The 23,980-nt window shown below is 40.7% G+C and overlaps 2 protein-coding genes and 1 pseudogene across 2 annotated transcripts; all 3 read left to right on the plus strand.

The window, feature by feature from the left end:
- The first annotated feature begins 6,485 nt into the window (after positions 1-6,485).
- On the plus strand, positions 6,486-11,621 carry LOC120290443 (annotated as a pseudogene).
- A 4,052-nt stretch (positions 11,622-15,673) lies between these two features.
- LOC104418003 (cysteine-rich receptor-like protein kinase 42) lies at positions 15,674-18,747 on the plus strand. Its single transcript, XM_010029206.3, is given in 6 exon segments — positions 15,674-16,405; positions 16,578-16,691; positions 16,778-17,128; positions 17,396-17,630; positions 17,952-18,096; positions 18,421-18,747. Coding segments are annotated over 6 exon segments (1,773 nt in total). The 5' UTR covers positions 15,674-15,804.
- A 3,873-nt stretch (positions 18,748-22,620) lies between these two features.
- LOC120290444 (cysteine-rich receptor-like protein kinase 42) lies at positions 22,621-23,388 on the plus strand. The gene has a single exon (XM_039306709.1). The coding sequence runs from the start codon at positions 22,621-22,623 to the stop codon at positions 23,386-23,388; it is 768 nt and encodes a 255-aa protein (XP_039162643.1).
- Positions 23,389-23,980: the final 592 nt, after the last annotated feature.

Here is a 23,980-nt window from a genome sequence, read left to right on the forward strand (position 1 = left end):
AGTGGATGTAGGCTTGATCTAAGCCGAACCACTATAAATCTTGTGTGTAATTTTCTCTTCCCTTAACTCTTTACAACTTTATCCATTGCAATTTTCTTTTAAATTTCTCAAAATTCTAATCAATTTCTTATTTGAGTCTGAATTTTCTTCAGAAGTTTAGTGGCGCTTTTAGTCGACTCTAACTTATTCATAGACTTTACTTGCAACGTAATATATTTTGCTTTTAATTGTTAATTTTTTTCTTAAACACTTATTCACCCCCCTCTAGGTGGTAATACTAGCATTTTCACCGAGTAATTGAAATTCGACTGTTCTGGAAGAGCAAATCGCTCGATCGATGAGCAACGGGAGGGAGGAAGAGGGAAGGAGTGACCTGAATATGATGACAGGAGCCAACAAGTCAATCTCCTTGGCCTTGTTCGCAGCGGTCACTGGTGCCTCCTTGCTTGCGCGATGATGAGTTGAGGATCGACCCCATCTCTCCTCCGAATTTCTCTCTCTCTCTCTCTCTCTCTCTCTCTCTCTCTCTCTCGGAGAGAGAATGTATCTAATAGCATGGGGAAAATCCCAAATCAAATCCAAACAAGTCTTGTGTAATTAACTCTAAATATTCTAAGGTCTTGGAGAGAGAGAGAGGGTGAGAGAATCTTTACTTAATTGACTTCACTTTACACGTTATTAGAGGAGGGTTATCATACCCAAATGACATGCACAGAAAGGATATTAATTGTTGAAGAGAGTAATGAAATATCAAAAGACATCCTTAATACCTAGTAATATCTCTGGTAATATTTTCTAATTATCTTCATGAATATATTTCATTAAGCCCGTCTCGATCTCAAAAAATAGCTTGAGTCAACTTCATTCCCATCTACAATCCAAATTAATTCATCAATTTGAAACCGTAGATTATCTCCACATTCTCCGTCACTTTACAAGTTGTTTTGAACTGAAGTTAGTTCGAGAGTAAGATAATTGTACTTTGCTAAGCTATTTGTAAGATTCCTCTCTCCGCTCTTGGGGCGTTGAGCCACCTATCACAGAATGTAAATACCTCTTGGCCCTTTTTATGAATCTTGAATTGGTCCGCTGCACTCAAGAATCAAATAGACCGGCGGGCTAGATTATAAAGGCATCAAGATGTAATGTGCTTTGATGCCCCTTACTCTTGTATGTCGACTTGATTTTATTGAAAAAGAGAAAGAGAACACAACCGGGCTGGGTTGACTCATACTTAAGCCCGTATGGTGCGGTTCTTCACTAGCTTTTCTAGACCCTTGCTCCAAAGTGTTCCTTTTCAAATCTTCATATTCTTTCTGACCAAAAAAAAAAAAAAAAAAAAACTACATATGCTTTCTTAGTTTCATTTTGGGATCAACAACTTCTACTCGTGAAAGGTAATGGCAATTCATCCCCCCCAATGGCCACTCCATATGGCATACAACATAGTATTAGGGCCTTGAGATTATTGAGTAGGCGTTTAGCATACGGTGCCAACAATGAGTTAGTGAAGTAAATGCATAGCATAGGTATTACTTGAATTGAAGTTATGAGCTGAGACTGGTGACATCTCATTATATACTCCAATGTTATTGAAAAGTCATTTGAAAACGGGTTCTTCACCAATTCATGATAATAATAAAAAATTATCATACTCGACGAGTTAGGTTACAAGCTTAATGTCAACGTGGTGTCCCCGCCAAAGATGTGCCAATATAAGATTCAAAATAGGGGTGGAAAAAGCCATTGCATGAAGAAGCTCTCCACTTTAGTCATGATTGCGGTTCCATTTACTGTGCGCCAAAACATCAGTTACCTTGCAATACGAGATGAACGCATGTGTGTTAGGTGAATGTACTTGATCAAAAGCTGTGAACTAAGGTTTATCATTCATCTCTACTCAATCAGAGACATGCATGATTTTTGAGCTGTAACTAGGATGGGGGCGAGCTTAGAGAGGAGAGGGCTTCACTTGGACCGCTCATTGTGCAGTGCATGGTGTTAAAATACGTCTCGAATTTGAGCCCATCGTACGAAACTTGATCCGAGTAAAGAATGCTGAAAAATACCGAAATTATTTGGCATTGAAGCGACGATTAATAATGGATAAGTTGGCTTTGAATGGGACGCAAGTTTGTTGAAGCACATTTTGTATAAGAATAGGAGTCTGTGTTCTCAAACTGAAAAGTCCAACATGGAATTTGTGTTGGACTTGGGCTCGGTCAGCGTGCAAAGAAAGAACATAAAGGAAATTAAATTCTACTATAAGTTGGCCACGTTGACCAATCTATATATTCATGCTGGGAGTCTTCATGCAGCGGAGATTCGTTTTTGACAAGGGTGTGCACATTCTTGAAGCGCCCTACATCGAGTGCTTGAAAGTGGACTTTTTGTTCTTATTCTTGAAATTACATCCAAGAAGATTTAATGTTCAAGCCAAATCTTGTTTTTTCTCTTTTCTTTTCTTTTATTTTTTCCTTCTTCTTCCTTGGCTTTTGTTGGTCCCCGATAGTGTTCAAGCCAATTAAATCTTGTGAGTTTAAGGCTCCGTTCGTCTTGCGAAAAATGTGACGTTTTTTAAAATTGTTTTCCAAAAGTCATTTTCCTGGAAAATAACCATATATTCTAGTGTTCGACTGAAATTTGAAGATAAATAGAGATTTCCTTCATAGACTCATTTTCAATTTTTTTTTTTGGTTATTTTATCTTTTTCAATTGATTTTCAAATTTTCAAATTTATTTCTTTATTTCTTTTCTTTTCTTTATTTTTTTCTTCTTCCTTGGCCTTGGCCAATCGCTAACCAGCCAAGGCCAAGCAAGAAGAAAAAAAGAAAAATAATGAAAAATAATTAAAAACTCAATTAAAAAAAAAAAAATGTAAAAATTAAAGGAAATGTGTTTGATGAGAAAAAGCAGGGTGAAAGAAGATATGGAAAAATGAAAAATATTTTTCCCCATTTTAAAAGACTTTTTTTCCATTAATGAAAAATATTTTCCTCAAACAATTTATTTTCCATAAAAAGAACACTAGAAAATTTGGAAAACACTAGAAATTATTGTCCATAAAACAAATGGAGCCTAAGATCTATTTAATTTCTGCGAGATTGAAAGTTTATGTCACGAGGAATTTCGAGGCAAAACACTAAGTAAGATATTAGGTGTAATTAGGGTTTCGCAAATACTAAAAATGTTTGAGTGACTCGAGTGTGATTATAATCTCCATTGTATCGTTTTATCCATAGTAGAATTCATTATCGCTCACTTCGTGTGTCAATATCCAAAGACTTTTTTCCATTCAAATAAGTTTGTTAGATCCGATCATGCAGAGGTTGTTAGAATCTTATTCAGAATCCCACTCTGATCACTACGACCGAACCACATAAATCTGGTGTTCGATCTACTTTCTTTATTTTGTCTATTTTATTGTTTGATTACTTACTTTCCGCAACACATGGCTCGCATGCTGCCAATAGATATTATTGCGTCCATACTAGAGATTTGGCATTCGGATATGCCGCATGCATCTTGCAATTGATTCTTCTTTGAAGGTTTTGCATTCATGGTTTAGTTTTCACACGAGAGAGAGAGAGAGAGACTGCATCTCGCAATTGATTCTTCTTCCAAGGTTTTGCATTCATGGTTCAGTTTTCAGACGAGAGAGAGAGAGAGAGAGAGAGAGAGAGTGGTTTTTCTGTAGGTATAAAAAACTGTTGATTACCGATCACCCAGTTGTCTGGTAACTTATTTATTATGAAATTATTAGAATTTTTTTACAATTTGCAAGTTATCAAGTTTTCTCACTAACTTTTACCTATCATCCTTACTACTGGCCTAGATTTACTTAACTCCCATATGAATTTGTTAGTCTTTCTTTTGATTATTTACCAACTTTTCTCCAATTATAATAACCAACGTCTTTTGGGTTACATCTCGTTTAAATTCTTACTAACTTTTATATGTTTTTTTTTTTTTTTCTAATTTATCAACTCTTGTAATCATTTCCCTACTTTTTGAAAGGTGAGGGATCTCTTAGAACAAATTAGTAAATTTTAGCAGATTTTTCAATCTAAGTTTATTTTTCAGATCCGACTTCCCAAAAACAATGTCATTTAATAGACCCATCTATGGGGAATTTTTATGAGGAATCAAGTCATACATCAATCATCCAAATTGTTTACCAAACATGTTTCCATGTTTGTAATTATTTAGAATATTGAATGGAAGCTAACAAAAGAAACATTGGTTGATTTTTTTTTTTTTTATGACATGAAAACTAATTAGAGATTAACCATTGTTATTTTTTTGAGGCATGAAATTTAATTAAGGATAAATGTAGCACTGATTTTCTGGTATTAGACCGGTGACTAACTCAAACAATAGTTAAGAATCCAAACTTAATTGATCACTCACTTGGAGAAAAGTTTGATAAATCACTTTGATTAAAGTTAGTAATTTCATATAAGAATTAAAAAAATTAACACATTGTGCGATGAGCTCGAGTTTAGAAATGAAGGGTGTAAACTCCTTTTACTATAAACGTTAAACTAGGGGTGAATGGCAACTATATTTTGGCTAAGTTCAAGAGAGAGATCTTGTCCAAAAAAAAAAAAAGTTCAAGAGAGAGATGGATGTGGATTGATGTCGTCATGTCACTAGCAAACTGTTTATTTTTTTGTCATACTCATCTTTTTTTTTTTTTTTGAAAAAAAAAAAAAGCTTTTCTTTTCTCTTTTGAAGAGTTGCTCCATGAAAGGGGAAAAGTTGACCCTGTGGAGTCTTCCCTCAGTCGGCAAGCACGCAAATACTTTTCTCCTTTTTTTTTTTCCATCTTTTTCCTAATTGGACGGTTCATATTGATTTTGTCCGTGATTGCATATTGGAAATAGTCAAAATTTTTAAAGGTGTTGGTGATAATGAAACCAATGAACTCTCCTTTGGATGATAATTGGCAAAACTCATTTTATTTGTATTATTATAGAAATCTTATCTAATTACTCACGACTTGTGAAAGAACCATACCTTAATTAGACAGCACCTTTGGACATTAGCCCCTCTTTAATTGTTTTTCCTTTTTCTGTCGATTTCCTTTTGAATTTGTTTACCTTTGAATTTCTAGAGCTTTTGCCATCAAGATTTTTCCTATGGGACAATGCTTTTGTTTACTTTTTCTTCCATCACCTAACCATTTGTCTCATGGCAACAAATTTCAAGTGCAAAGAATTTAAACCTAAAAAGAACTACCTAATCTAGATGTCCAATTATCCGTGGTCACGACTTCAATTGCAACCTTTTTGGGATAGTAATAGGCAAACCTTTTTTTTTCTCATCCCTAGGTTTTGTGTGCCTTGTTTTATTTGTATTATTATAAAAATCTTATCTAATTATACACAACATCTGAAAAATCATGGTTAAAAATTAAAGACTTTCGTTATTTTATTTTTTTGGTAAATAAGACTTTCGTTATTTGGTTTCTTAATAAATGGTTAAATTGACACTTTTCAACATAATCCCCTTTTTAATTTTTTTTTTCTTGTCATTTTCCTTTTGGATTTGTTTACCTTTGGGCTTTTGGAGTTTCACCATCAAGATTTCACATTTATGCCTTTTTCCTACGGAAAAATGATTTTGGTTACTTTTTTTCTCCATCACCTAACCATTTATATTATGGCAAAAAACTCAAGCGCCACGAATTTTAACCTAAGTGTGGTGCCATAGTACTTCATTTTCTCTTTGATATTAGAATTACTTGATATTGATGTCCATATTTTTGTGGTTGCAACTTTAATCGCATTTTTTTCATTTTACCGGTTTTTTCGACATTTGACTCTATCGGTAAATTTTATTGCTTTTACCTTGAAACATAATAACTTTTGGTGCTACATCAATATCAGTTTGAATCCGAAGTTTGTTAACTTCTTCTTTTGGTGCGTATATTACAACTTGGTAAAATCCAAAATTTCGTGAAATAAAATCTTAAAAAAATAAAAAATAAAAAGGATCTTCCCATGCGACTGACATCTATCTACCGACCCAACCACGATACTCATGGCACCATCCCTGAACGCAGTGCGACAGAAAGATCGCTAAACAACAAAACAGCGACATCCGACACCCACCCTCGTCTCGGTCGGTCCGTTGTAGATCTCTCTCTGTCCCTCTTCCTCTCTCAGACGTTACTCCATTTTCTCCAACCTCCGTCAACCCAAAGTCTTCTCTCTCTCTCTCTCCACTTTCCAGAAAGCTCTACTGTAGCATAAAGAAAGCAAGGGGTGATGTGAGAAACGAGACCCCAAAAGTCAAGCATCAGTCTGTCGCTTCCATTACGCGTCGCGTAGCTGGGTTGAAGCTTTATGAGATCATCAGGTTGAATCGGAGCTCCCATCGCGCTCTTGCTCAAATCTTTCCCTTTTCTTCTTCTTCTCCTCCTCTCTTCGAAGAGAACTGAGAAGGAATATTGATAACCGAGCATTTCTCAAGCAGAGCCCATGAAGTCCAACGAAGCGAGGCCCTCAATCGCTCTTCCTCTGCTCGCGCTCTCCTCGCTCTTCTTCTCTTTGGCCGCCTCCGACCCTCGAATCGCCGAAGCGGGCCTCCTCTGCGGGAACTCCACTGCGACCGTGGGCTCCAACTTCAGCACCGACATGAGGGAGATCTCCGACAGCATCGTTGACCGGCACTGGGGCAAATGCTCCATCCCCTCACCGCCGCCGCCAGTGTACGGCCTCGCCCAGTGCCTCGGCGACTTGACCGAGACCGACTGCGTCCTCTGCTTTACCGAGAGCTGGACCCGGATCGCCCGCTGCCTCCCCAACTTTGGTCGGCTCTACCTCGACGGCTGCTTCCTCCGTTACGGCAGTTACGACTTCTACAACGGGACCGTCGATCCAACGCACGACATGCTCAAGTGTAGCTCCAATTCGACAGTCCCGGCAGAGAGAGTGGCCGAGTTCTCGGATAGGGTGGACCGGGTGCTGAGGAATGTCTTGGCAAGCACGGTGCTGAGCAAGGGCTTCGCAGTGGCTGGGGAGGACGGAGCCGGAGGAGTCGCTGGGGCATATGCTTTGGCACAGTGTTGGAGCACGCTTGATGCCGGCGGTTGCAGAGTCTGTTTGGAGAGTGCAACTTCGATGGCGAGAAGCTGCGCACCTGGAGAAGAAGCGCGGGCCATGAACGCGGGATGCTTCCTCCGTTACTCAACCACAAAGTTCTACAACGTTCCCGTTAGCAGAGGTAGCAACTAGTCTCCCGATCACTGGTTTACCGACTTAAGAGATGGCTTCCTCGCCATTAAAGAAAAACCAAGAAGGCTTTCTATATCTACCGTCATAGATTGATTTTTCCAATTGTGGTTTCCTCCATGTTGGTCAGTTAAGGCTTCACTTCTTTCCTAGAAAATTCTGAAAAAACCTTTTTCAAAACGTCACTTTATCAGAAAATGATAATATTTTTTTGATGTTGGGTTGAAACTAGAAAATGGAATAGAAAATATATTCCACCACCTTTGAGCACTTGTTTGAATGATATCTTTTTCATTTTTTAAAGGGAAAATTCCAAATAAGGACCCGAAATGTCTTTATTTTCTCAAATAAGAATATGAAGTGAATATTATTTTAAATAAAGTCCTCAGACTTGGAGCAAGATCCGGAGGCGCTAGACGAGGGCGAGTGACCTTTACCTAGGAAAGGGTCGCCACCCTCTCTTGCTTCTGGTGAGGGTGGCTAGCCCTCACCTAGGTTCCAACGACACTGCTGGCCTTTGCCGCTGCCCCACCGCCAATGGGGTAGCAACCATAAGCAAGAGAGAGCCCTCATGCCTATGTTTTTCTTTTTCTATTTATAAGTTTTATTTTATTTTTAATTTTTTAATCTAATTGAATTTAAATTTAACTTGTGTTTAGATGAAAATATCCTTGATCGACTAGAGGCTAGGGACGAAAATATCCCTAATTAGCCGGAGGCTAGGCCCTTATTTAAAATAACCATAACCACTTCTGCCCTTTACTTAAAATAAGATCCATTTAGAGCCTTTATTTGAAATTTTCTCTTTTTTTAAATATTGAATTTGTAATTATTTTTATTTTATTGTATTCTTCTTATTTCTTCTTTTTCAGCCAATCGCCGGCTACGATGATGACTAACAACTAACCTCAAGCGGGGTCAAGCTTGACTTTTGCTAAATCGTGAGTGTCAAGCCTTGTCAAAGGTTGACAAGACCTTGGCATTGCTAGAACAACAAGCTTGTCTCTTGCCTATGGTTGATTGTTGGTCATCACCATGGCCAGTGATCAATTGAAGCAGAGAAAAAGAAAGAACCCCCCAAAAAAAAAGGAAAGAAAAATTAATTAAAAATTAAAATTTTTAAATAATTTAAGATTCATTTTTTTAAATGTAAAAATAATTGAGAATTCAATTTTTAAAAATTTTATTTTTATAAGAACAAAGTTTCATTAATCAAGGACTTGAGCCTGAGTGTTGAGGACTAGAGCTCAAGTGTTGAGGCCCAAGCCTGACTTTTATGGATGTTGCCTCAAGTGCTAAGGCATAAGGCACAAGCACCAAGGGTTTGAGCTTGGCCTCAAAGCCCGAGTTGGGAACGAGGTCCCAAGCCTAGCCTCAATTGACCTAGGTTCGATCTTGATGGACTTGTGCCAATGCGTTAAAGACCTGGTCTTGGCCTCAATGGATCCGGCCCAACCTTGATGGAGCCGGCTTGAGCATTGGAGACTTATGAACTAGCATTGGGGTTCCTGTATTCAAATGTACAATTTCGGGTCCAAGCGCCAATACTTAATATTATTTTGGAAAATGTTTTTATTACTTTTTCAAAGAGAAAATCATTTTCTTGAATATAAGCATAGTTTTTTGTTGACTAGAAAAAAATTTCGTTGACTCATTTTCCTAAATGAGCCGAACATCATAAAATGTGGAAAATGTTTTCTTAAAAACAAAATTCTTCAAAACGAATAGAACCTAAGAGTGTGTTTGTTTGAGGAAAAATATTTTCCTAAAATTAGTTTCGAACTTTCGCTCATTTGATTCAACAAAAATAATTAATCAATCGAAAATACTTTCCGATCAGGGAAAATATTCATATATAAAATTAGGAAAGTGAATTCTTAAATTTAAGAAGGTGAAACCCTTTCAAAAATCTCTCTTCTAGGATTTTTCAATATTTTAGTTTAAAAATCGATTTTTAATATTTTTTCTTTTCTTTTTTCTTTTCCTTCTTCCTCCTTCATCGGTTGTCGGGCTTCGGCAATTGGCCACAAGTGTCAAGTGTGAGCCGGTGTAGGCCGACCTCAAGCAAGCTCAAGCCTTGCTAGCCTTGCTGCGACAGCCTAGGATCTAGCAAGCTCAACATTGCCTAAGGATGGTCAAGTTGGCCCTCACCGAGCCTCCACGATGGAACCAATGGCCTATCGCAGCCATTGTCAAGGCCCAACGACTAACGGAGGAGGAAGAAGGAAAGAGAAAGAAATGAAAAGAAGAAAAGATAAAGCAAAATTATTTTAAAAAATTATTTTTTATGAGATTGAAATCATTTTCAAACGAGATTTAAATACTAGAAAACATTTTCAGTCACATATCACCAAACAAAGGAAAATTTACCATTTTCTTGAAAAGTAATTTTCGAGGAAATATATTGCTTTTTCACGAAAAATTTTTCCCAAATAAACACATCCTAAGTATGATTTCATTGATCTTATGATTCAATGCTGCTAGATTTTTAGAATTTCTAATGAACTTGCTCATCTCAACCTAATGTTATCTTTATCATTTTGCAGGGTCATCTAGGATCCGCATCACCATAGCAATAGCCTCACCGGCTGCCGCAGTGACTTGCTTGTTCTCATGGGTGCATACATTGGATGCAAAAAGTACTCCAAGGAGAAACGAGGTAAAAAATCTAGTTCAAATATGTATAATGATCATCTTGGTAATTCTTAAACACAAGCTTGATGACACGAATTTTGCATTCATCCATTTTCGGTGCAAAATAGCCTCATGCAATTAGGGCGAGCATGAGCCGCCTTAGCTTATATTTCAAGTACGAGACGCTGGAGAAGGCCACCAACTTCTTTGATGACTCGAGGAAGCTGGGGCAAGGTGGGGGCAGTTCCGTGTACAAGGGGAATTTACCCGATGGGAGGGTCATCGCAGTTAAGCGGTTGGTGTTCAACACACTACAATGGGTGGACGTCTTCTTCAACGAGGTGAACCTAATCAGTGGGATCCAACACAAGAACCTCGTTAGGCTTTTGGGATGCAGCATCGAAGGCCCAAAGAGCCTCCTCGTCTACGAATATCTTCCTAACGGAAGTCTTGATCAAGTTCTTTTTGGTAAGTAGCCGGTTGTCGCATAACTGCATAACACGCTTACACAGTCATCGTTCAATGCCGAAAAGGGATCTACCCTTTATGACAAGCGTCGGTTGGGTTTGCATTCTCAGTAACTAGCTTCTTGTATTGCGTGCAATGCTTCCATCTTATGATGTTCAAGTCATAGGTTTCAAAAATTTGCTCCATTGGTGTCTTGCCTTCTTTTCTTATGTCTGTCCCACTCCACTCTGCTCGTCTTTCTAGATAAGCTAATAGAATCCATTGTTGCAGTCAACAATGCGACCCTTGTCCTAATTTGGGAGGAGAGGTTGTACATCATCATAGGAACAGCTGAGGGCCTCGCATATCTTCGTGGAGGCTGTGGAGTGAAAATCATCCACCGGGACATAAAAACGAGCTACATCTTCCTTGACAAAAATCTCACACTGAAAATATTAGATTTTGGGCTTGCCTGATGCATTGCTCTGGATAAGTCTCATCTTAGCATAGGAATTGCTGGCACACTGTAAGAATGCCTTTTCATTACTAGCTTGCTTGAAACCATAGTCAGCACTTTCTCTTTCCTTAATCTAACAAGTTTGGCATGTCAAAGTGGTTTCGCATATCATCCTTCTCTTCACTTCACATCTTCTCTGGGCTAAGTATGGTTTATATCTAAAAGATGATTAACTATGTAGCGGTTACATGGCGCCTGAATATGTTGTGAGAGGACAGCTAACAGAGAAAGCCAATGTTTATTTTGGGGTGCTGGTTCTTGAAATCTTGACTGGTAGGAAGAACAACGTGTGCACATGGGGGTCAAGCTCGGTATTACAGTTGGTAAGATTGCTTGTCCCTACCATAAGGAAGAACTTAGACCGACATTGACTTTCCTGGCCACGCCACACTGGGATCTAACTTTTCTTTTGATTTTGCCAACAAGCCCTATCGTTGTTTTTTGCATTAGTGTTAGCAATTTATCTTGAGATGTAAGGGAGCCATGGAAATTTCATGATTGTTTTGCAGGTATGGAAGCACTACAAGTCAAATAATTTAGCTGCATGTATTGATCCTGCCTTACAAGGTATATTCCCTGTCCTGGAGGCGTCAAATGTGCTCCAAATCAGTCTTCTGTGCACTCAAGCCTCCATGGAATTGCGACCGCCCATGCCTAGAGTCGTTGAGATGCTCCACGACAAAGACCGTATAGTCCCCCAACCGAACCAACCCCCATTCCTCAACGCTAGCGTGCTATTTGACAAATCCAATAGCAAAAGCTCTACATGCACATATGGCTGTTGAACCAGCTCACGGCATCCAAGGTCTCTTCCAACTTGAGAGGAAGCCCTCTTCCAGTGGGACATTTCTTCTTCTTCTTCCAACGAATACGAGCACTTGCCAACGAGTGACGGAGAACACTTTGCAAAAGACTAGCAGTGCAGATTTTAGTGACATTACGGTATGAATCAAATTATCCTTACTTGGTTAGCAGCATGTTCAGATGACGAGGAGTCTAATCTTAAATCGATAAATCATGGATATCCCCCTAATGTATGAATCTAAGTGAGATGCGGTTGCTCTGTTTTTTCATAGTTTTATGTCCTGATTGGAGAATCACAGCTTGTTGGGATGTTTCGATTCCAGAGTCAGTCATAAGTTATTTGATAAAAGGAAAGAAAAAGAAAAAAAAGAAACAAATGTCATTCTATTTTTTCTTAGTTTTCTGCCGTTTGTTCTTCTCTTTTTCGGTTGAAATAGTTTTACGTCGCTTCAAAATCCATGACTGTCTCGCTTACACTTTGCTGCCCATCGCTTTGGTGCATTGATGTCATGAAAAAATGATGATGATGAGGAGAAATTCTGCATTTCCAAAGGTGATGATTGAGAGGGACACAAACTCTCAAGAAAAAGATGGCCTTGAACCAGAAACCTCGGAAGAAGAACTTCCGGAGAGTGAAAATGTAACATTTGAATTTTTGACCAAGTCAAAAGGCCAAAAGTCAATGAGATCAAAAAAGGAAAAAGAAAAGGGGAACAGTGAACAGTGGATGCTCAGCTTAATAAAAAGCGACCGAGACGCACGAATAGGAAAGAAACTTGATAAGGAGAAAGAGAAAGAAAGGAAAGGAAAGGAAAAAGAGGAATGTTTTGTGCCACGGGCCACGGCTCTCGCCAAACGGAGAGTTCCACATTAGCATCGATATGCCGGCCTTTGACACGTAAAACAACCAGCATTTACATAAGTAATTTTCGGCCAAAATCAATTGGGAGAACTACAAAAACAAATTGTGAAAAAGTTTGGGACTAAATTAATCAAATTAAAATGTTTGTATCCGTATAAAAGGTTTAAAACCTTTTTAGTAATTATTTTAGAAATTGAAACCTACCAATCAGAGTTCATTCTTGATTTTTGGAGCAAGGAATCGGCTAAAAACTAAACCAGATGGTTCTAGTGTATACTTGAGAACCTACCTTTTTTTTAGACTTATTTAATAATATAACTATTATCTTATGGAAATAAATAGTTTGGGAATCGATCAAGGTGTGTTCCCTTATTTTTTTTTTTTTATTGGGGAACCTACCACAGTCCTCATGTCAATAGGATTGGAACCGGCCAGATGAGGTCTATTCATCTTGGTTTTTAGGTTGAATCGACACAGTTGCCCACCCTTATTTCCAAGGAGGGATAAGGTTGAGACAATATCACCATCCTTAAATTTAAGAAGCGCAATTATTTCTAAGCTAGTGAGAATACTTACTTCGACATTGGTGCTTTCGCCAAGGACTAGCAGAGAAACCATCTCTACATCAAAGTAGCTTACATGCTCTCACACGATATTTTTGTTCATATAAATTACTCATCATGTGAGCTAATACGTCACTAGCCGGAAAGATAGAAAGCAACAAATAAATAATGAATGGAAAGATTCGGTGATAATTCGGCATGGACAGTCCATTCTTGGTTCTTTTTATTTTATTTTATTATTATTCAAAATTCTTGGTTCGATTGCTGCGTTTCTCAATCAAGTCATCCCCTGCACTAGTAATCGCAGTCGCAGTCAGAGTCCTCTCTCTCTCTCTCTCTTAATTCGGGTACTGTACCGACTCAACTTATGTCTCAACTTGAATATCCACCTTGTTGGTGTTCATCCCCAGACCGAACCATAAAAGCTACCATTAGACTTTGTATTGCTACATCGCAAGGCTCGCCTTTTTTTGCCCAAAGAGGGTGTTGAGAATACTCTAGTGCCATTTGTTGAGAGTGCGGCAAGAACCCGATACCTTCATCTGAGGAAGTCGCCAAAAGGGAGCTTTCAAGTCTGACTCTATTGACGTATTTAGTTAGACCTATCTTTATTCGAAAGTCTAAATTAGCAAGGTAGAAGATAATTATGATATATTAATTGTTCAAATCACACCAAGTCTTCCGAATTTGCACGGCATCTCAACAAAAGAAGAAAATCTTTTCTTTTTTCAATTTGGTCAATCCTAAGGAACGCGTGCAAATTGCGCTATACATATGCATAGGGCACGACAGTGCCAACCAGATTGCAAGTATGGCTTTTATCTTGAGTGGGAGAACGCTGTAACTAGAACACCAAATCTGTTGACATCTCTCCGCCTCTTCAACTTTCCTTTTTGTCTCACAAGCAAGAAGCATTTCAAAGTCCGGCTCAAAACAATTCATAGATGCGCAGACATCTTCTCATCCATTCTATGTCGATCAGACTCCTTATCCAAAAGTGATGCAAACAGTTCTCGAACTACTTCGTTCGAATGCGAAATTAAGACATGCCGGGGAGCAAATTAAAACTTCACTAAAGATGGTACCGGTCTTTTCATAAAGCCGTGAATTCGGGACACGTTGGGGAGCAAACTCTCGAACGGGGGCGTTCTGTCTCCATATCCACCATCTCATGGGGAGACTTTCTAGTTTCCAACACGTTGTTGGGCTTGGGCCCTAGGGGTGTGCAACGGAACCGCCGGATCGGACTAGACCGGCCGGTTCTAGGTGGTTCCCGAAGAGGGAGGTTCGGTTCCCATTCTTGGAACCTGTGACTAGTCGCTCTGGTTTCCAATTCTAAGGTGGGAATCGGACTGACCGGACCGGATCGATTGATTATTTATATAATATATATTTTTAAATTTCTTAAGAAATAAATCATAATTCCTCCCAATTTCCCCTATTTCCCGGGGAATCCTTATTCACTCTCGCTCACCTCTCTCGCTGGACAGAATCTCTTGCCTTGACGACAACGAAGACGCTCTGAAGTTCAGAGCGTGGAAGCCATTGTTGAATGTGGTTTGGAGCTCCCGTTTCGAAGCTAAAGAAGAAGATATAAGGCACGCGGAAGAGAGGAGACCCCCTTAAATATTCCTGAGTCCTCTTCTGCCCGGAGCTCCGCTGGAGACAAGGGGCCATCTCTCTCTCTCTCTCCCCCACCTTCATCTATAATAACAAAGGAGGCTTCTTTGTCTTTGTTGAATTCTTGATTCGGGATTGGGTCTTCGCCAATTCGCTCTGAAGACAAGGAAGCGAGTCTGGGTTGAGAATGTTGGGTCTCCAAATTTATCGGTTCCACTGAACCGGACTAGACCGATCGGTTCGGCTGGTTCTCCTAGTTCAGCTTCAAGTTCCACCTTGGAACCAGAGCAAATCGGGAACCGATCAACTCTACTGATTCTGTCCAAATTATCGATCTTCATATCGGAATAAATAATTAGAATTAAGAAAATCATTATCTTTATTTTTATGTTACAATGACATTAAAGGCGGCTTAGCTACTCTAGTCAAGTCATTCCTCATCTTTCTCTGCTATTTTTTTTTTTTTTTTTTTTTTTTTAAAATGTCAAACTCTCTCTCCCTCCTTTCCTCCTTGAGGCGCAAGCAACCGCCCCCGGTCGTCGTCTACTCTCACTTCCGTCCAATCATCATTCATTAAGATAAGATCGCCTTTGACCTTTTTTCAATGGAAGGACCCACCCTCCGCCGCGCCATCGTCGCCGTCGCGGAGCCGATCCGCCTCCATACGCATCGCCGGTTCGACCGGTTCGCGCGAAATTTCCACTTCGTCGGCTCGCCTGCCGCTCCTAGAAGCTCGCCGCTCCATGTTGCGCATGCGCTCACGTGTATAAGTAAGCCGCCGCAGCTATTCTGGACTCCACGAGCTTTGAATCTTGACGGAGGAGGGAGAACTTCGGTAGCTGACGCTCCTTGAAAGCGCGAGAAGCTTGAACCGAGAGAAAACTCAAGGCGGCAATCCGGTTCTCTCGCTCCTCCGCATTTTCTCGACTTCGGCTCGGTTACATATTCTCTTGAGGTCGGAGCTGTGAAATGCGGCCTTCGATCCTCAACCTCGCTTGCGTTTTCCTGGTTCTCTTCAGCTCCTCGTTCTCGGCCTCGCTCGGCAATCCTCGAATCTCGGAGGCGGGCATTCTATGCCTCAAATCCAACGTCACGTCCGTCTCGAACTTCCTCGACGTCATGCTGAAAGTTGCCGCGAAAGTCGCTGAAGATCGCTGGGCTAATGATTCCGAAACCTCTCCGTTGCTGGAAATCTATGCACTGGCTCAGTGCCATGGCGACCTGAGCCGCGACGATTGCCTCCTCTGTTTCGTGCAGAGCAGGACTATACTTCCTCGATGCACTATCTTGGATACTAAGGGGCGGTTGTATCTCGACGGTTGCTTCATAAGGTCCGACTACTATAATTTCTTTAATGAGACCATCGATCCGCAGCATGACATGGTCAAGTGCGCCAATCAGTCCAGCGTCTCGGCCGACCAGCAGGTGAGGCAGCAGTTCGCCGATAAGGTCGACTGGGTGCTAAGGAATGTGTCAGCGGTCACGCCGTAGAACAAGGGGTTTGCCATTTTCGGAGAGGCGAGGAGGGGAGGAGTCGCTGGCGTTTATGCGCTGGCGCAGTGCTGGAACACTCTCGACGAGAAGGGGTGTGGGGAGTGCTTGGCGAATGCAATGATCAGGGCGAGGAACTGCACTCCTGGGGATGAAGGGAGGGCTATGAATGCCGGATGTTTCATGCGATATTCGACTCAGAGGTTTTGTACTGTCTCTACAGATGGTGGTAAGAATTGAGTGATCTTGCAAGTTAGTCTGCACGATGTTCTAGTTTTCTTGTTCTGTATTTTCAACTGAATTGGGATAGCTGTAGTCTGTAGTAGGTTATTTTTTGCCTCTTAATTGCTATAGCTTCCGGTTTCTTGTCAGCAAAGGATGATCTCTGTGTTTTTTAATAGACTCGTTGAAGCTTGGGATCATCATTGCTATTGCTTTATCCGTTGCTGCTGCAACTTCACTTCTTTTCGTCAGTGCTTATGTTGGATACAGAAAATTATCCAAGAAAAGAGAAGGTAAATGTGAAACTAAAGAGGATATTTCTGTTTTAACTCTCTTTAAACATTCTCTAATGCCATCCATCTTCTTTGCCTATTCCCAGTCCAGAAGAAAGTCTTTGGCGTTCCGGCAATTGTAAGGAAGTTGAATCTGAATTTTAATTATGAATCACTTGAAAAGGCTACGGACTTCTTTGATGAGTCAAGGAAATTAGGTCAAGGAGGAGCTGGTTCTGTATACAAGGAGATCCTTCCTGATGGAAGAGTTGTTGCAGTAAAAAGACTGGTGTTCAACACTCGTCAGTGGGTGGATGACCTCTTCAATGAGGTAAATCTGATCAGTGGAATCCAACACAAGAACCTGGTCCGCCTTCTTGGTTGCAGCATTGAAGGCCCAGAAAGCCTCCTAGTTTATGAATATGTTCCCAACAGAAGCCTTGATGAAATCCTCTTCGGTAAGTTATTCCCCACTTGCTGCTCCATTCTGCATCCGAGATTAGTGTAGTTTGTTCTATAAATAGGTCCTCTTACCATAATAAAACCCTAGAATTCTAGCTTCTCATAATTTGTTCCACGGTGTTAATCTAGTTGCTAGCTTCATCTTTTTCTGGAATAATACTTTTTCTTGCTAAACTTCTCCAGGCAACTTTTTAAAACTCATTCCTGAGTAAGTACATAATTGCAAGAATGTGACCGATAACAAGACCCGGTTGCTGTTGCAGTTAAGAATGCGACCTCTATCCTGAGTTGGCAGGAGCGGCTTAATGTCATCTCCGGAACAGCTGAGGGGCTGGCATTTCTTCATGGACCTTGTTGAGTGAAAATAATACACAGAGACATCAAAAGCAGCAACATCCTTCTTGACGAGGATCTCACAGCAAAGGTTGCTGACTTTGGACTTGCTCGATGTCTTGATCCAGAAAAATCTCATCTTAGCACTGGTATCGCAGGGACACTGTAAGATTCTGATCTTTAATTTTTTTCTCTTTTTGTTTCAATTAAACCAGTTTAGATAACATCTACATGTAGAGAAGACTGGATTGGCTATTTGAACTGCCACATATTATGTGTACAGAAGATAAGCATGTGATATAGGGCTTAAAGTGAGAGCGGCGTTGTATCAAATAAGAATTGCTCTCTTTTTCCCTAACTTTCTCAGTTCTGGTTTGGGGAATTTGTTGTCTGGATGACCCCTTCTCTTCACTCTTTAGCAATTTCATCTTCGAGTTCAGATTCTGCAGAACAGATTTCTCTCCTTCTGAAAGAATAATTTTGCAGGGGTTACATGGCTCCAGAGTATCTTGTTAAGGGACAACTAACAGAGAAAGCGGATGTTTATTCTTTCGGTGTGCTGGTCCTAGAAATTCCAAGTGGTAGGAAGAACTGTATCTTCGGGCAGGCCTCAGGTTCAGTTCTGCAATCAGTAAGATTCATATACCTATCCTTCTGATTTGAACCTCTAGAATATGCATGTGGCGTTTGCAAATTTCTTCTTGCCTATGATATAGAGTTGAAATAAATCCTAACATCTTCTCGAACTTCAAATTGAGAGTTTTCCGGCTACTCTTTTCCCTGTACTGGAAATCTTGTAACCCACACGAACCCCTTCGTGGCTTTACATATCATGATTCAGCTGCACAAGGGCTTTATTTAATTCATCCCTTCACAATCTGGAGATAGTCTGTCTTTTCTACTCAACACTAGCAAAGTTTATAATGACTTGCTTCGACTTTTCTGTACTTCTCAGGTTTGGAAGCAATATAAATCATATAGTCTTGCTGAGTGCATCGATCCTGCGTTGAAATGCAAGTTTCCCGTCTCAGAGACATTGAATGTGATTCAAATCGCGCTTCTTTGCACCCAAGCTTCCCCAGATTTACGACCATCCATGTCTGAAGTAGTTGAGATGCTCAAAGACCGGGAGTGTATAGTTCCCGTGCCAACACAACCCCCATTTCTCAACAATAATCTGATTCCAGATGACTCCAGCAGAAGCTTGAATACAAATAGTGGGATCACAAAACAACCGACAAATTCTGAAATTTCCTTCGCTTCCACCATAAGCCTCCGGTGAATTCAGCGGAATCAACTGAGCCAGCGGAGGCGATGTAATTTTCGGACATGTGAACAGGACCACTAGCCGCATGTGATGAGATGGGCATATGGTCCTGTGAGAAGGATTGCAAGGAGTCCAATGGCCAGTAATGCTTGAGTGTTTCTCAAACCCCGATCAAGAAATCGGGATGAGAATATCTGCGCAGCGAGACGGGGCAAAGATGCGGGTGCTGTGCAAGAGATTGCAGAAGCTCCGTGGTGCATCGGTCATGTCTTATGCTAGCCGTTTCCCACTTAGTGAGTTAAGAGGAACTCATGTACATATTCAATTATTTCCTTTATCCTCCATTTTCTCTTAGTATTTCCAATTCCACTCAATTAATACGGGAAGTACAGTGACTTAGGGGTGATCGGGTCTAGGGTGGGTAGGGTCTAGACTTGGACCCTATACCCGACTCTGTTATAACCGGTTCCCATTTTGGACCTTATGCCACGACCCCGTATTGGACCCTGTTCTTGACCCACCCTGTTTTTCCAATCCGGTTCCAGGGTCAACCCTGTTTATATTGGAACCTGTTTCGCATAAAAGTTTCTGTACCAGAGGACTATTTTGCATAAAAACCGCGAGGACTAGCGATTAAAAACACTATCAATCAAAATGCTAATGACTCTCATTCTTATCCAAAAGTTCCTAGATATCACCATGCATGCTTTCAAACCAATAGAACAATCGATCTTAAAGAAAATAGAACTTTTCTAATCTCAAAATCGAAATACAAAGTGAATCCCAACTGAAAATCCACCGACAATTTACACAAACAACTTCCATATTCCATTGCCAAGGAGTGGACCTAGGGACCTCAACCTTGTCCTTGATGCACTTGATCTTCTTCTCCTTCTTCGGCCTTGCGTTCCACGTGGTACCGAATCTTTGACAAAAACCTAAAATTCATATATAAAGAAAAATCAACAAGAAACCATGCTCTAGAGACATATGCAAAAGTTATGATTTAATAAAGTTTATTTACTTACCACAAAATCGAAGTTTCCACAAAATGAAGTTTATTTTCCAATGATAATGTCCTTGGTAAGACAATCCAAATCTAAAAACAAAAACAAAAAGAACAAAAAAAGAGAGAATAAATAAGGCATTCACTTAATCAAAAGTTATGCAAATTAATTACAAGATAAATCAAATCACTAGTCACTATTATGCCAATCGTATTAAGGGATACATGAACAATAGAAAGATGCTAAAGCTAGATATGAAGTAAGACAATTCCAATAATAAATCAAGCCTCGAAAATCAACTTTTGATGAACAACAGATAGTGCACAACATAGTTTTCAGGATGATTTTGGGACCCCAAGAACATAGCAAGCTCTAAAAACTAATTTATCTCCTCTTAAAGTTGTGCTTTAACTGGTGTCAGCCACCAAAGTCATCAAGCTTACAATTTAAGTACTACATAGCATATAAAGAGTTACTTTTGTAGATCTGAAATCCAATTTATATATATTAACCGGCAAATTCACTTCACAAATATAATGAACATGCGAAGTAAAACCTACCGTGAGCCTTGAGGATACACAAAATCTTGCTCCCCGTGATGCTCTTCACTTGGGCAATCCCGTGAGAGTCGTGAAGAATGACACCAATCTATGATGGCGTCAAACCTTTCTTGGCGAACTTGCTGATGTTCTCCTCAACCTACAAAAGCAAAAAAACTGCATGAGTGAATGCAAGTAAATAGCGAAACCAAAAGGCTAAAACAGAACAACGAAAGCAAATTTTATGTATTTTTTAAAACTTTTGGGTTGCAATTTGCAGTAGAAAGCTCTAAAAACTAATTTATCTCCTCTTAAAGTTGTGCTTTAGCTGATGTCAGCCACCAAAGTCATCAAGCTTACAATTTAAGTACTACATAGCATATAAAGAGTTACTTCTGTAGATCTGAAATCCAATTTATATATATTAACCGGCAAATTCACTTCACAAATATAATGAACATGCGAAGTAAAACATACCGTGAGCAATCTTGCTCCCCGTGATGCTCTTCACTTGGGCAATCCCGTGAGAGTCGCGAAGAATGACACCAATCTGTGATGGCGTCAAACCTTTCTTGGCGAACTTGCTGATGTTCTCCTCAACCTACAAAAGCAAAAAAACTGCACGAGTGAATGCAAGTAAATAGCGAAACCAAAAGGCTAAAACAGAACAACGAAAGCAAATTTTATGCATTTTTTAAAACTTTTGGGTTGCAATTTGCAGTAGAAAAAATCACACAACCGCCACGCCCCGAGTGAATGTTTATCGCCGCACTCACCGTAAAAGAAACAAGAAAAAAAAACAACCACCAAAGAGAGCGAGAGATAGAGGGAGAGAGGGAGAGTTTCAACAAAGTGTCCTGAGAGGGAACAAATTAATGCACTCAAAATCGCAGAGAGAGAGAGAGAGAGAGAGAGAGAGAGACCTGAGTGATAGTCTTGTTAGCGCTTCTCTCCTTACACATGATAGTTTAAGGTTAATGACTTGCACTATCAATTCAGCAACCAGCACCACGAGATGATAGCACAATCCACAGCCACAAGCATCTAATTCAAAACCCATTTCTTTTTTTGGTCAAAATTCAAAAACCCACTGAAAAAGTGCTAGTTTTCCACCCAAAAAAAAAAAAAAAAAAAATCAATTCTCCCCAATTCACCTAATATATACTCTCTCCCATGCATCAAATTAGCACATCAATTCTACCGTTCAAAGCCATCGGCCGATACAATTTCGCCCGCGATCGGACTCAGCAGCGAATCGCATCGCGAACGACACCGATAACTAGTCAACGGCCGATCATTCAAGATCAAAATTCGACCGTTCCAGAGAAGCAGATCGCTCGATCGACGAGCAGCGGGAGGGAGGAGGAGGGAAGGAGCGACCTGAATACGACGACGGGAGCCGACGAGGCGATCTCCTTGGCCTTGTCTGCGGCGGCCGCCAGTGCCTCCTTGCTCGCGCCGCGCGATGATGAGCTGAGGATCGACCCCATCTCTCCTTCGAATTTCTCTCTCTATCGAGGAGAGAAAATGTGTCTGATAGCGTGGGGAATATCCCAAATCAAATCCAAACAAGTCTTGTGTAATTAACTCGTAAATATTCTAAGATCTTGAAGGGAGAGGATGAGAGAATCTTTACTTAATTGACTTCACTTTACACGTCATTAGAGGAGGGTTATCATACCCAAGTAACATGCACAGGGAAGGATATTAATTGTTGAAGAGAATAATGAAATATCAAATAACATCCTTAATACCTAATAATACCTCCAGCAATATTTTTTAATTGGGAAATCTATAATCTTCATGAATATATTTCACTAAGTCCGTGTCGATCTCCAAAAACAGATTTGAGCCAACTTCATTCTCGTCTACAATCAATATTAATTCTTCAATTTGAAACCGCAACTTCTGTTGCACATATCCCAACAAAAAACTACCGACATGGACATCAACATCCGTCGCCCTCGTCGCTTCGGTCGTTGCAGATCTCTCGCTTTCGTCTGGACCACCCTCAATCCAAAATATCCTCGGACTCGAAAGGTCTCGGAACCCCATCATTCTCGCTGCGTCAAGACAAAAAAAACAACATTGCATTCCAACCACTCGCAGAGAAAGCAAGGGGTGACGTGAAAAACGAGACCCAAAAAGTCAAGCATCAGTCTCTCTCTCCGATTCCGCGTGGTGTAGCTGGGTTGAAGCTTTTTAAGAGATCATCAGGTTGAATCGGAGCTCCCATTCGCGCTCTTGCTCAAATCTTCCCCTTTTCTTCTTCTTCTTCTCTCTTTGAAGAGAACAGAGAGAGAAGGAAAATTTGATAACCGAGCATATCTCAAGCAGAGCCTATGAAGTCGAACGGAGCGAGCCCATCAATCGCCCTTCCTCTGCTCGCGCTCTCCTCCTTCTTCTTCTCTCTCACTGTCTCCGATCCTCGAATCATCGAAGTGGGCCTCATCTGCGAGAACTCCACTTGGATTGTTGCTGGAAACGTCGTCTCCAACCTCATCGCCACCATGAACGAGATCTCCAACAGCACCGCTGCCCAGGGCTGGGGCAAGTACTCCCTCGCCTCGCCGCCGCCAGCAGTGTACGGCCTCACCCAGTGCCATGGTGACTTGATTGAGACCGAGTGCCTCCTCTGCCTTACCGAGAGCTGGACCCGGATCGCCCGCTGCCTCCCCAACTTTGGTCGGCTCTACCTCGACGGCTGCTTCCTCCGTTATGGCAGTTACGACTTCTACAACGAGACCGTGGATCCAACGCACGACATGCTCAAGTGTAGCTCCAATTTGACAGTCCCGGCAGAGAGAGTGGCCGAGCTCTCGGATAGGGTGGACCGGGTCCTGAGGAATGTCTCGGCCAGTGCCGTGCGGAACAAGGGCTTTGCGGTGGCTGGGGAGGACGGAGTTGGAGGAGTCGCCGGGGTATATGCTTTGGCACAGTGTTGGAGCACGCTTGATGCCAGCAGTTGCAGAGTCTGTTTGGAGAATGCAACTTCGATGGCCAGAAGCTGCGCACCTGGAGAAGAAGCGCGGGCCATGAACGCGGGATGCTTCGTCCGTTACTCGACCACAAAGTTCTACGACGTCCCTGATAGCGGAGGTAACAACTAGGCACCGAGAGCCCGGCCTCAATTGACCCACATCCGGTCTCAATGGACTCGTGCCCAAGAGACCTGGTCCTAGCCTCAATGGATCCGGGGCCAACCTTGATGGATCTAGCCTGAGCGTTAGAGACTCAGGAACTAGTGTTGGGATTCTTGTGTTCAAACGTAGAGTTTTAGATCAAGCGCCAATATCTAATAATATTTTGAAAAATGTTTTCCAACTTTTTCAAACATGAAATCATTTTCTTGAGTATAAGCATAGTTTTACGTTGACCAGAAAAATATTTTCCATTGCCTCATTTTCCTAAGCGAATTGAACACCAGGGAAAATGTTTTTAGAAAAAATATTATCCACGAAACGAACATAACCTAAGAGTGCATTTGTTTGACGAAAAGTGTTTTCTCAAAATTAATTTCTGTACTTTCATCCATTTAGTTCGCCAAAAATGATTGATAAATCGAAAACACTTTCCGATCAAGGAAAATATACATGCATAAAATTAGAAAAGTGAATTCCTAAATCTAAGATGATGAATACACTTTCAAAAATTGCTCATGTGGAATTTTTAAATATTTTATTTTAAAAATTGATTTTATTT

The sequence above is a fragment of the Eucalyptus grandis genome, chromosome 2 (genome assembly GCF_016545825.1).
Source record: "Eucalyptus grandis isolate ANBG69807.140 chromosome 2, ASM1654582v1, whole genome shotgun sequence".
NCBI lineage: Eukaryota > Viridiplantae > Streptophyta > Magnoliopsida > Myrtales > Myrtaceae > Eucalyptus > Eucalyptus grandis.

What these genes read in the sequence shown, in the direction of transcription:
- LOC120290444 (XM_039306709.1), top strand. Translation starts at nt 22,621, where the DNA reads ATGAAGTCGAACGGAGCGAGCCCATCAATCGCCCTTCCTCTGCTCGCG.